This window comes from Durio zibethinus, chromosome 12 (genome assembly GCF_047325235.1).
Source record: "Durio zibethinus cultivar Kanyao isolate XHJ-2024 chromosome 12, ASM4732523v1, whole genome shotgun sequence".
NCBI classification, from domain to species: Eukaryota; Viridiplantae; Streptophyta; class Magnoliopsida; order Malvales; family Malvaceae; genus Durio; species Durio zibethinus.
The window spans coordinates 13,809,356-13,822,992 of record NC_143173.1 but is presented as its reverse complement, the minus strand read 5'-3'; the positions used below and the strand labels follow the sequence as shown (position 1 = coordinate 13,822,992).

At 33.2% G+C, this 13,637-nt stretch overlaps 2 protein-coding genes and 1 long non-coding RNA gene across 4 annotated transcripts; 1 reads left to right on the top strand and 2 right to left on the bottom strand.

Moving 5' to 3' along the window:
- Positions 1-585: 585 nt before the first annotated feature.
- Positions 586-4,767, bottom strand: LOC111296540 (uncharacterized). 2 transcript variants are annotated; one of them, XM_022890904.2, is made up of 6 exons: positions 4,515-4,767; positions 4,346-4,382; positions 4,178-4,252; positions 3,206-3,371; positions 1,503-1,776; positions 586-1,144 (listed from the first exon to the last, which is right to left on the bottom strand). In XM_022890904.2, the coding sequence occupies exons 1-6, from the start codon at positions 4,569-4,571 to the stop codon at positions 953-955; spliced, it is 801 nt and encodes a 266-aa protein (XP_022746639.2). In that variant the 5' UTR covers positions 4,572-4,767; the 3' UTR covers positions 586-952. The 2 variants fall into 2 exon arrangements, with proteins under 2 accessions (XP_022746639.2, XP_089596774.1); XM_089740648.1 differs by lacking the exon at positions 4,346-4,382 and having other exon boundaries at positions 4,515-4,619.
- A 2,517-nt stretch (positions 4,768-7,284) lies between these two features.
- Positions 7,285-10,580, top strand: LOC111296795 (putative disease resistance RPP8-like protein 2). The gene is made up of 2 exons (XM_089741623.1): positions 7,285-10,226; positions 10,353-10,580. The coding sequence occupies exon 1, from the start codon at positions 7,420-7,422 to the stop codon at positions 10,207-10,209; it is 2,790 nt and encodes a 929-aa protein (XP_089597749.1). The 5' UTR covers positions 7,285-7,419; the 3' UTR covers positions 10,210-10,226; positions 10,353-10,580.
- Positions 10,581-11,771: 1,191 nt separating this feature from the next.
- Positions 11,772-12,970, bottom strand: LOC149515738 (uncharacterized). Its single transcript, XR_016326270.1, has 2 exons — positions 12,586-12,970; positions 11,772-12,238 (listed from the first exon to the last, which is right to left on the bottom strand). It is a non-coding gene; the product is annotated as an uncharacterized LOC149515738 (long non-coding RNA).
- Between the last annotated feature and the right edge of the window lie 667 nt (positions 12,971-13,637).

The following is a 13,637-nucleotide window of genomic DNA, read 5'->3' as shown; positions in this document are numbered from 1 at the left end:
GAACCATTTTTTTATTTTTAATTCATATATAATTTTTATTAAAAATTTAAATTATATATTTTTTATTATATATTTGTGTCATTTAAAATTATAAATCAAATAAAAATATACTTTTAAATATAGACCCTGGGTGCTCTTGATAGCAAATACTTAAATATAGACCAAATAATCAACAATAGAACATTACGATATAACATGAGTATAATATAAAAATAAAATTATTACGATTTAAAAATTTTAATAATAATTATATATGAATTTATAAAATTAAAAAATATATTTCATATTTTCGTATTGACACAAATCGTAATGCATAATTCTTTTGTAAAACAATTATAATTATATAAATTTTAATATTTTACATAACATAAATATATGAATCATTAAGTTTACTTAAATGGTCAAGAGAAATATGGTTCATTTTTGGGCAAATGAAATAGTCTACTCCACCCAGAAACTTCATGCCAATGACTCTTTATGTTTCAAAGGAACCTAATTTTTGACACAAAAATTTGCTTTACTACATTCGGTAACAATTACAGATTGACAAAAAGAACCATGACAACCTTTATTTTTACACAACCATGTGCAAATGAGATGACTTCTTCAAGGATTTAAAATGTTACATTGACATTTACTCTAGTTGCTCTCATGATGTTGGTCCCTTAAAAGTTGTAGTCCAACAACACCTAGTCAATTAGATCAACTGACTCCGAAACCAAATTAGTGGCGTTTGCTAAACCTGATTAAAAACATCGACTCATAGAACTCACTTCCATTACATGTTTCAAATTTGTCGCTAAACTATGACTCAACAAGTAATAAATCCCAAAACACAGAAGCTTTTCTTCGAGATGCATTTCGTTCAAACTAATCTCCTTTCACATATTTCCCAAAAACAGAGTAGACACAGCAAAGTTTGGGTTTTAGGTGCAAAGATAGACCACATAGTTTATGGAAAGAACCAGACCTTGATGAAGATTGCGAGGGCCATTTGCAACAAGAATGAAGCAACCACCATCATTGGAAGATCGTTCCCCTCAATATAAGATCTTAAATTCAATGCAACAAAGCATGCTGAGGCAGTACCAGCAATGAGTAGAATGATCCATCGGAGAATCTCAACTGGAATAAGCAGTATTAACTGCAAATATGTCATATAATATAGCTCAGATGATTACTAAAGAAATAATGAATAACCAATAAATTTGAGCTTCATATTGTAAGTTGAATAGAAAAGCTTCATAAGGATGCAGAATATAACCCTTTGTGATCTAAATTTGCTCACCAATTAACCAGGAATATCAATGAATATGCTATCCGTTGGGGTTTAATACATCAGAATTTGATTTAAGGTTCTCTCATCCATAGAAATGAAGAGAGGATAATTAACAAGAAGATAGCATTTTGGACTTGAATGGTAAAATTAAAACAAGTTTGGAGAGAACGAAGGGGGGAGGGGGTTGGTGGAATTTTTTCCTTTAAAAGAGACAAAAACTTACTGCAGTTGGGATGAAAATGGACAGTGAATAACCCCACATGCACCAAAATCTTATAAGGCTTGCATTTGAACCCAGATACCGAAGCAAGAAGTAAAATGCCATTGGCACCACAACTGCATAACCATAAACTCCACAAGCTGCTACATTTACATAGCTGACATCAAAGCTCCAAGAAGTAGAACTATCACTGTGCTTTTGTGTAAGGTATGTGGCACAGTTTCCAAAGGAAGCAAGCACAAAGACCAAAGTAGTTGTGATCCAGATAAGCCCATACCTAACATTTGGCAAATCAAGACCAATAAAATAAATTAACAAATAATCATGAAAATTACCACACATTAATTCATCACTATCTAGTTGTAGCTGTTACATCATCAAGATTTCTAAATGATTAGATGGATATTTCATTACATCATAGTAACAAGGAATTCAATTTTCTCATGGCGACAAAACAAGGACCATGTACCCGTTACTTTTAGAAAGCCATCAGATAAGGATTTACTGCTTTTATCCTAGCATTATACATTAAACAATACCTTGATTGACTTACAAGAAAAGACCCTTTGATTGAAGGCAGACTATCTCCCTTTCAAACAACTCATTGAGAGTCTCTTGTATAAGAAAAATAAAAGGCTAAAAATCCAAACTAAGTACAAAATTCGAGTGTACTTTAACTTCCGTAAAACTATTAAGATCAAATGAATCTATCTCTTGTCTTCCTATTTTCTTTCTTAAAAAAGGCTTCTTTTTATTGGTCTATTTGCAAAGATGACCAATTGACCACAAATGCAAAGGGTACGACTAAGATAAGAATTATAGACAATGACGAAATAAACAGGCAACCGATGCGTGCTTGCATCTTTTGTATTACTGCCGGCCTTTATTCCCTTTAGATAAAAACCAAATGCACTAGTCATGTTTAGTAAAATTTCTTTTTGGATAATTAAATGATTTTATATATCTAAAAGAAATTGAAATATTGTTACATCAAAATTGCTCTAGCTAATATAGCCAGCATACAAATAATCAAACATAAAGAGTAGAGCCGTTTAAACCCCAAGCTATGCAAAATGTTGTTATTAACACAATCTGCGGTTAAATGAGGCAACCCTGTTGTTAACCTCAATCGGACCACTTCTTTGATATGACTAAGAACTTGCTCGAGAGAATCAGTAAATCAAATAAATCAAAACACGCCAGGTATATGTTGAACTTATGACTTTCTGTTTAGGAAACAGACGCTCTATCTGCTGAGCTACAGATGCTTTGTTTCATGTTTAGTATGCTTCCTTCAATGCTTCTCACAGTCTTCTTGTAACAATTCATGTCAAAATAAAGAACCAAAATGACTAAAACTTTCTTAGTAAGTTTATGAATATGACAAGTGAATTCGGGTCTTGACTTCAAAAAAGATTGTTTCTTGCAAATGAAAGAATGCCTAGGTAAATGGATGCTTTGAATGCTTTCAATCCTACTTTTCATCTCAATTTATATTGACTAGAGATAATATGCTTTTATGAGGTCTAAAACACAAGAAAATAAACTTTTCTCCTCCAAAGGGTAACTTTCCATTCCAAAAATAGAATGATGAAGCTTTAACAAAAGCAGCTTTTTCATCCATATTATATAATGTCTCATTCTATGATACATTGGTGGCAAAAGAAGAATAAAGGGGTGGGTAGGAGGGGGGGAAGCATACTCACAGATCAGGGTTTGCATCAATCTTGCTGAAAAAATCTCCACCAATAGGATAAAAGGAACTTATCAATCTGTTTATGACAACATCTGTATCCACATTAAAATACTGTGTGTATGACGAGATACTAAACACTCCCTTCCAGTTGTTTGGTGGCTGTTGTTCAAATACTTCTGCATAGGATAGACAAAGGGATCATTAAGCATTACAATATTGCTATCATGAAGTACATCTAACTGCGACACCAGTAACTCGGCCACAATATTCTTAGGCGTTTTAGAATGTGAATGCAAAATCATTAGTCTACAACTCTACATTCCTAAGAAGAGACACACACAAACACACAACAAAACAAATAAGGAGAGAATGCTCAAGGAAAGTTCAAAAATATAAACAGAACCACCCAAAGGATATATGCATCAGGAGAAGGTTCATTTCATAACCTCCTTTTAACAATATTCACCATGGACTCCATTCCACATAAAGAAATTAGTAACTATCAAAATAGCCAGTAACTATTCCATAAAGTAAATGAAAACATAAGAGTAAATTGCAATGTACACTATTCATTCAACTTAAAGTGCATCGAAAATAACAACCTTCCTCGCTAAATTTCCCTAGCATACCGGATGTAACTTTGAATAAGTAAAACCACTCAGTTCAATGACCAAATCTCCATATCTTAACACTAGATGTCATGACTTTGAAAGTTTCTCTCTCCTTCAGTTATTATCTATTTGGGAAGAATAAAGTTTCCTTACTAAACCATTCTTTAAGACTTTTTTTTTTTATTAAGAATAACTCATTAAGCCATTAATCATTGCAAATATAGCAGAATTTTCAATTTTATCACATCAATAGCAAAAATAATTACTTTCTAATCATAAAAGTACAGAGTAAGAAAAAGAAAGACTGATAAATTTAGCTAAGTTTTTCTTATACGGCAAGAAAATAAATTAAAAGAAAAAAAAACACATACCAGTTGGAGCTCCAAGAGTTTGATAACCTCCGCCGCCATTACTTGGCGGGAAAATTTGCATATTCGCTCCAGGAACTGCACAATTTCAAAATAAATATATAAAAACAAAATCGAAATTACTGTAAACAAACAAACTTTTTCATATGCTGAAAATAAAAAGAATAGGACCTTCATACGAGGCCTTCTTTTCTTCATTAAGAACAGCCTGGGATTCGAATGAAATTTGAAATTAATTCACATGAAAAACATCGATCTTGATGATTTGATTCAATAAAAATGAAATAAAATGCTATAAATTAACTGAAAAAAATAAAGGAAAAAATATTAAGCAGCTTACGGGAACTGAGCCGAGTAAATGAGTTGTAGCAAGATTTGAATACGATGATTCCTCCATTGAAAATAAGAGATCGAACTGAGAATTAACAGGAAGAGTGCTTTTTTTAGGAAAGAACTGAGGAATTCTCTTTCAATGGAGAAAACAGTGCGTTTTGACGTAATTTGGAAGCAACGGAGATGACGAGGGAAGGAAATGCTTGACTGAACGGTACACTACTGGCTGCTCTCTCTCTATCTTGGCACGCGCGTTTGGAAGAGCTGAGTTTCACGTGTCGGTTGCTTTTTGTTTTTCCGGCAGGGTTCACTTGTTTGGGCTAATAATGGGCCTACTTGGTTGATTATTTTTGGTTTTGATGGGCTTTTTATTGACAAATAGGGCCACGAAACTTTAATCAACTGTTCCAACTGATCCAATTGATCCATCTAGATCAGTTTTTTAATCACTATCAATAACGTTTTTTTTTTTTTTTCTCTCTTATTTATAAAATTATTTTAAAATATTTTGACTAACAATGTATAAGTTTACTGATAATTTGAGATATTAATTGAAAAAATCAAAATAATTAAGAAAAATATAATAAAATTTAAAGCAAAAAACTTTAAATAAATAGAAATATTCTAAAAATAAGAAAATGAAAAATGAAAAAATAATGAACATAAAATGTCATATTAGAAACCCATATATCTCCAAACCTTTAAAAAAATTTAAAAATTAAGATATCCGTAAATGTTTAAATAATTAAAAACTTTAGCACAAAAAATAAAATAAAATACAAAAAAAAATGAAACAATACAAAATCGAAATAAATCTCAATGAGAAAAAAGACTAAAAAAAAAAAAAATTCATATGTGAAGACAAAATAGGAAAAAAAAACCTTAAAATTTTGAAAATCCCTCTTACCTCTTTGTACATAGGACTCTATATTGTTTATTGAATTTATTGGTGTGTTTTTTCGTTGGGTGATTGGAAATTTATTGAAAGGTTGTTTGGGTGACTGATTTGAAAATTATAATGATATATCACAAAGAAAATAATTAAGAAAGTATCGAAAGTAGGTTCAGAACGTTTTTTAACGTTCAAATCAAAAATATATAATTGAATTCTTTGTTACTATGATGTAATGAAATATACATCTGATCATGTAGAAATCTTGAAAATGTAACAGCTACAACTAGATAGTGGTGAATTAATGTCCTGTAATTTTCATGATTATTTGTTAATTTAGCTTGTTGGTCTTGATTTTTGCCATATGGTCTTTTAAAATTGAGGATGCTTCCAAAAGGATTCAGGTATATTATGGCTCTCCTAGAAATGAAATTTTATTGGATGAAAAGGATTCAAGGGCTTTAAAACATGAATGCTTTCTTTTAACCTTTACATGTTATTCTATAGGCTTCAATGCTTGCTTTAATTTGTGTCTATCATTTACTTGGTTTTATCATGACTTTCACGCTTGATGAAAACCTATGCCAGTCATGCTAATTGCTTGAGTTAGAAGCATGTTTAGATATATTTTCTTAGATTTATAAAATTTAGTATCCATGTGATGGAAAGCACAATAAATGCTTTTGAAGTTCATGAAAAACTGGTGTGATAGGGGATTGATTACAGTTCAAGTGCTTTAAATAAATTAATTATAGGAGGAATATATTGCTCTTTCAATGTCCTAATGACTTCAATGAAGGAATCGCAGTATTTGTGGATAGTTTACCATGAGTTGTTTCTTATGAATCGAGCCATGAACCGACTATTGTTTCTTTGAAACATTATTTGTGGTTATGAAATTGACTAAAGGATATCTGTCATGAGTTGTTTCTTATGGCAGTGAACATTTTTTTTTTTTTTTTTGAGAGTAATCAAGAAATGAGGTTGAATCTTCCTATGCGCTTATACTTCTCCCTACTGTTATGTTTGTGCAATTGACAACAGCATTGGTTCATTCTCTTTTCCAAGTGAGGCAAACTCTCTATGCTTTTCAACTGCCTGCTAATGGGCTTCCAAGCTTCTGGGGTTGTCGGTTTAGGTATACACTTTCGATAATGCAGTTCGAAATAGGCCTAACTTCAGAATCCAAATGAAGTATTGTTTTTGTAACGAGATGAGACAAATCCAACAAAAACATTACACCGGATCAAAATTTTCAATTTTGCCCAGATTCGTTTTTCTCCAGTACGTGCTTCATCCAATATGTAAACTACATTTTGGAACATTTTTAGAGATTGGGTTAGTAATTTCTTTGGCTTTTTTTTTTAAGTTGTGATCCTATATATGCTTGATTTCTCCTGAAGCAGGGAACATATTGACTGTTGCAAGTTCGTTGTCTTCATTAAATTCTGCAAAAATGGAGAAAGGAAATGGAAGGGTATTTTGTTTCTAGCCCAGCATGCTTCTTTTTCAATTCTGCAAAAGAAATTAATCTGTTGGGAAGGGTATTGCTCTGATTCGAAGTAAACTGCTGTCCCCCCTGCAAAACTTTTCAAGTAAATAAGCAAGCTTGCTTCTTTGAGAATTTATTGGTGTATTGCAATGGTTAGCTAGAAATGCTTCTAATGTAGCAAGGAAAGATCAAATGCAAAAAAGCTAGAAAAGAATAAAGAAAAGTAGGGCAATGAGGGAGAATCTCCATATTCTTAAGCAAAGAAGGTAGATAAAGACAGAAGAATCACCTTTTGCTTTTCCCTGTCCAATGTTAAAAGCCACCAGGCCTCACCACAGAGAATATAAATTTAAAATATTTGATAAAGAGGAAGGAAAAAAAGGGATTATAGAACAATATCAATTTACGCAAAGCATAGTTTCTCAGCTAATACTTCGAAATTGAGATTGTGCAGACACAGGCGGATCATTTTGAAATCCTCGAAGAAGAAGAAAGTAATTTGGATTCCCTTTTCAATTGGAAGGAGAAATGGAAGAGGCTATTGTGTCCTTCGCTATTGAAAGAATCTCGGATTTACTCATTCATGAAGCAGTTTACCTGGGTGGAGTTCGTGAGGAAGTGGAGCGGATAAAGGCTGAACTAAATCGGATGCAATGCTTCTTGAAAGACGCTGACCATAAGCAAGAACAAGACGAGCGTCTCCGCAATCGAGTGGCGGAAATTAGAGATCTTGCTTACGATGCTGAAGATGTTATTGACGCCTTCATTCTCAAAGTTGCACTTCAAGGAGGCTTGCATGGAATCATCAAGAGATTCACCTTCATTTTCACCAAGCCTTTTCATTTGCACAAAATAGGGGCGCAGGTCAAAGCAATCCAGACTAAGCTTGAAGATATTTCCAAGAGTCTTCCAGCTTATGAGGGATCTGGTGAACGAGAGGAGTCTAGCTTTATTTCCAGAATGCAGCAGCAGCAGCGGTTAAGAAGAACATATTCGCATGTTGAGGAAGTGAATGTTGTTGGCTTTGAGGGCATGACAATGACTGTTTTGGCTCAGTTGATGACAGAAGAAGAAGAAGATAGGCCTCATGTGGTTGTTTCCATAGTCGGAATGGGGGGCATAGGTAAAAGCACTCTTGCAAAAAAAGTATACAATCACATTGATGTGAGACGACTTTTTGATTGTTTTGCTTGGGCTTTTATTTCTCAAAAATGTATGCCAAGAGAAGTTTTGCTTGATGTCCTCATAAAAGTTCTTTCTCCTTCTAAAGAAGAAAGAGAGCTAATTGATAAACTGAGGGAGAATGAATTGATAAAAAGACTTTATGATGTCTTGAGAGAAAAACGGTATTTGGTAGTCCTTGATGATATCTGGAGAAGTGAAGATTGGGATTATCTTAAACCTGCGTTTCCACGAGGGAAAAAAGGAAGCAAAATTTTATTCACAACACGAAACAAGGAAGTGGCGTTACTTGCAGATCCTTGCAAATTACCAATAGAGCTTCCACTTCTTACAGATGAGGAAAGTTGGAAGCTTTTTAAGAGGAAAGCATTCCCTGGAAATACAACTGAGTCTGATGCTTGTTCAAGAGAATTCGAGATGCTAGGAAGAGAGATGGTGAAAAAATGTGGAGGGCTACCTCTGGCAATTGTTGCTTTGGGAGGCTTGCTAGCAACTAAACAATCACAGGCTCAGTGGGAGATGGTTCAAAGAAACATGCATGCACACTTAAACAAGGTGCAACAACAAGACCATCAGTATGGTGCAGTGAATGGAATTTTGGTTTTAAGCTACAATGATTTGCCTTATTATTTAAAACCATGCTTCCTATATATTGGTCATTATCCAGAAGATTGGGAGATCTCAAAGAAGGAGGTCATTCGATTATGGATTGCTGAAGGTTTCATTTCACCATCAGTGGAAAGCGGAGGAATGTTGATGGAAGATGTTGCTGAACAATTCATGGAAGAGCTGATAAATAGATGTTTGGTTCAAGTTGGCAAGAGGGACCGTACAGGAGTAGGTGTGAAAACATGTCACTTACATGATCTCTTGAGGGACTTGTGCATGGAGAAAGCTCAAGAGGAGAATTTCTTGAAAGTTATTCAGCCAAATGATGTGACCTTGTCGGCATCTATGCCACGAAGAATTGCTATTTATCCTACCAAAAGGTATGTTTGTTTGAAGGGAGAACATCCAAAATTACGTTCTCTATTGCTCTTTCAAAATGAGGAATTGATAGAATTGCACATTTCAAATTGCAAAAACTTCAAAAATTTAAGAGTCTTGAAAGTTGTGAGAAGGAGGAAAGCCGAGTGGCGTGTGTCAAGTGGAATTGGTAATTTACATCATTTGAGATATTTGGGGTTAAAATGTGGTGGAAAAATTATCTTGCCACGATCTATTGGGAAGCTGAAAAGTTTACATACTTTGCACATCCGCAGTTTGCTATTAACAATACCTCCTAATATTCTATTCGAGTTGGAACGTTTAAGGCATTTTCTATTTCTTAATTATCCGAAAGCATTTGATTTCAGATGTGTTTGGATGATGCAGCTAAGGTTTACTTCAAAAAATATTGAAACTTTAAAGTACATTGGGGTTGAGAACTTAATTGAAAATAATGCAGTGTTGGGCTTGGCTAATATTCAGAGTTTAGGAATATTTTTTAGGAGATCAAAAGATGTTGAGCCTATCCTAAAAGCACTGGTTGAATCACATCGCCTTCGGTCATTGGACATGAGGTTAAGTGGGGATTCAAGTCAATCATTTCCAGACTTGGAACCCTTTTCTCAGTGTAATCAACTCTCAAAACTATTCTTAGATGGGAAGATAAAAGAAGATCCGCAATCGAGGCATCATGTTTTGAAATTTGTTCCTGCAAACATTGTCAAGTTAACTTTGGAAGGATCTAAGGTGAAGCAGAATCCAATGGCTGTATTGGAAAAGCTGCCTCATTTGAGGACTCTCCACTTACGGCGGAATGCATACAGGGGGACTAAACTGATTTGCTCTGCCAATGGGTTTCTTCAACTTGATTCTCTTGAAATTGAAGGTTTATCAGAATTAGAAGAGTGGGAGATAGAAGAAAGCGCAATGCCACGTCTCCGGAGTTTATTTTTGGGTGATTTAGATAATTTGAGAATGATTCCAGAAGGGTTGAGGTATATTACTGCTCTCCAAGAAATGAAATTAAAGTGGATGAAGAGGTCATTGGTGGAAAGGATTCAAGTGATAGACGGGAGAGAAGGAGAGGATTTCTCTAAAGTCAGCCACATACCCTCCATCCAAATAATTAGCACAAAGTATAATGGCTGAAAACTCTAATTTTGCAGGTGAGTTATTTTTTTTTTTATAAAATAATAATCTGTTTTGCTTTTTATTTGAGACAATAAATATTCATATATATCATTTCCTTTCCATAAGAGATAATGATATATGCCATTTTCATCTTGGTGTAGGTATAATGAGATGAGGCACTGACACGAAGCAGAGTTGGATGCTTTGTTTGATCATGAAAAGCAATCGTTCGAATAAGAGCAAGAAGAGGCTGGAGTCACTTGGATTTGCTTTTTCATTGTTTCAAAGTGTGATTTGTTTTTTTGTTTTTCTTGATAGTTGATTCTGATGATCAAGTGCTTTTAGGAAATGAATTGCTATGAGCTTTTAATAAACTGGCTGTTTACTGATTTTAAATGTGCAGTGTATGAAGATTATCCATGTGTTGATGGCAAGCTACTGATAGTTTTATTACTGAATTTGTTTAACTGTTTATCTTCACTAATAAACATCATTGCTTGTAAACTGATAAGTTGGAACAGAAGGAGGGTAAAAGTATGTAACACCCCCGATCGTATATTGGAAGAATATGCGCATATGATAATATATATATATATATATATATATATTATCATATATAAAAAGAGAGAGAGATCTATACCCAAAACTTGTGAGATATCTTTTTTGAAATAAAACCGTGAGATTTTTTGTTAAACAATACTTCAAAAGTTGAGTGCATGTTTTCGTAAATGATATCAAAGAGTCACTAAATGTTACATGATAAAGAGTCACCTCTAGAACATTAGATCTGGTATGACCTTGATCCTGTGATTAGACTCGACTTGACAAGAACGTCAAGCTTTAAATGTGGAATGTGCAAATATGATATGATATATATGTAAAGATCTAAACCCAAATCTACCGTGAAATTTTCGGATTAAAGCGAACAATATTTGACAAGTTAAATGCGAGTCTTCACAAAATAATTCTTGATTGATTGAAAATTTTCATGCTTGATGACAGAAAGATCAGTAGCAGAAATGCTTCTGAACTTTCCTGGGAAAGAAAATTGTTGAGAAACTGGCAATAGCAGCAAAATACAAGCTGTATTTAAGTTGCATACTTATTTTCTTCATAATTCTTAAAGCAAAATACTGAAGGATGTCAGAAAGAAAAAGACTTGCCATGCTTGCAATGAGATTTGTGAAAAAGTAAGCATCTAATTCAATAGTGAAGTTAAGAAAACATGGAAAGGAATATCACTTTTACTGATGCAATTTTAATTTGATAATACAATCAGTCCAATGAGATTGAATGCTGCTCTACTACAATTGTGTACAACAATAAATAATTAAAAGAAATTAAAAAAAAAAGGAAGGCCAGCCCAGATGTATTCCTGAACAGTTTGCAAACCAATCCTCAGTACAGAGCAAAGTAGCAACAGCAATTCAAAAATCACTAATAATAAAATTACAAAAGACAAGTACTCAAAATGAACCAAGTCTCTCTTGTAAGAGAAGGCAAACTACTACTAAAATTTAAAGTTATAAATGTATTGATACATGCCAGTGATTTACGCAGCAATTACGTAAAGACGTGCATCTGGGAAAAGGGTATTCAAAGATGATCACAATTGGTATCAAAATGTAAGTCACCCTCCATCTATTTACATGGAAAAATATATTTCTCATAGCAGCATCACAAAATTTGCCACTAAAAGAAGAACTGTGAAAGTTACATGTGTTGTGTTGTGCTATCGCAAAACCAAATGAGCAAACCCATCATTTCAGTTGCGGATTAAACATCCGGGAAGATAGGATCACGAACTATAATTTTGTGGTAATATCTGCTAAATGCATCTTCAATGTTTCATAGGTCATGAAAAATATACCAATGCCTGGCACCACTTTGTAATATTCAGGCAATATCCCTCTATACAAACCTCGAATGCCTTCACTCTGGATTATGTGCTTAAATGTGCCGAAAAGCCCCGTTGTGTAAACGCCGGCTCATCCACCAGCCTCCTCCAGCTGCTTGCGTCGCCTAATCAGATCCAAAGGAAATATTGCTGCATTTATACAAAACACAAATGAAAAGAGCCATGCATTGCTTTATCCAAAGCATTAGAAGGTAATTCATAGAAGAAAATATCACGAAGCCAAAAAAAGAAAGAAATTAGTACCTGTACTAAGAAACACAAACCAACCAAACAACCTAATTGTCCAGAAATCCAAATTTTCGTGATAAATTCTATGAAAAGTAGTTTCAATTGCTAAAGTAAACAATCCAAAATATTAATAAACAGCATGTTATCGCAAATTTGCGATTTAACTTTGAAAAAAGCCCAACAATTTCTCAATTACTGTAAACAAACAAACAAACTTTTCGAAATAGTGAAAATAAAAGGAATAGTACCTTCATACGAGGCCTTTTTTTCTTCATTGACAACAGCCTGAGATTCGAATGAAAATTGAAATTAATTCACACGAAAAGCATCGATCTTGATAATTTAATTCAATAAAAATGAAATAAAATGCTACAAATTAACTGAAAAAAATAAAGGAAAAATATTAAGCAGCTTAAGGAACTAAGTCGAGTAAATGAGTTGTAGCCAGATTTGAATACGATGATTCCTCCATTGAAAATAAGAAATCGAACTCAGAAATTAACAGAAAGAGTGATTTTTTTAAGAAAGAACAGGGGAGGAGCAAAACAATGCATTTTCCCGTAATTTGGAAGCAACGGAGATGGCGAGGAAAGAAAATACTTGACTGAACGTACACTGTGGGTGCTCTCTCTATATCAGCACGTGCCTTTGGAGAGAGCTGAGTTTCACGTGTTGGTTGCATTTTGTTTTTCCAGTGAGGTTCACATGGTTTGGGCTAATAATGGGCCTATTGGTTGATTATTTTGGGTTTAATACAAAGTTTTTTATTGACAAAAGGGCCAGGAAACAACCTATTAAGGAAAAAATAAGGTTATCAACCGATCCAATAGATCGATTCAGATAAATTTTTTAATCACTTTCAATAAAGTTTCTTTTTTCTTATTTATAAAATATTTTAAAATATTCTGACAAATACTGTATAAGTTGATTGAAAGTTTGAGATATTTGCTGAAAAAAGCAAAATAATTAAGAAAAAGATAATAAAACTCAAAGCATGAAAATTTAAATAAATGGAAATATTCTAAAATATAAGAAAATAAAAATGCAAAAATAAAAAATAAAAAACATATAATATCATATTAGAAACCCATATATCATATTAGAAACCTTTAAAAAAATTTTTAAAATAAAGATAATCCGCAATGTTTAAATAATCGAAAATTTTAGTATAAAAAAATACAAAAAAAAAAAAATGAAATGATACAAAATCCAAATAAATCTAAATAAGAAAATAAGCAAACTAAAGCAGTCCCTAATGTAACTATCAACAAATTTTAACTTAAGGATCACGGTGTTGACA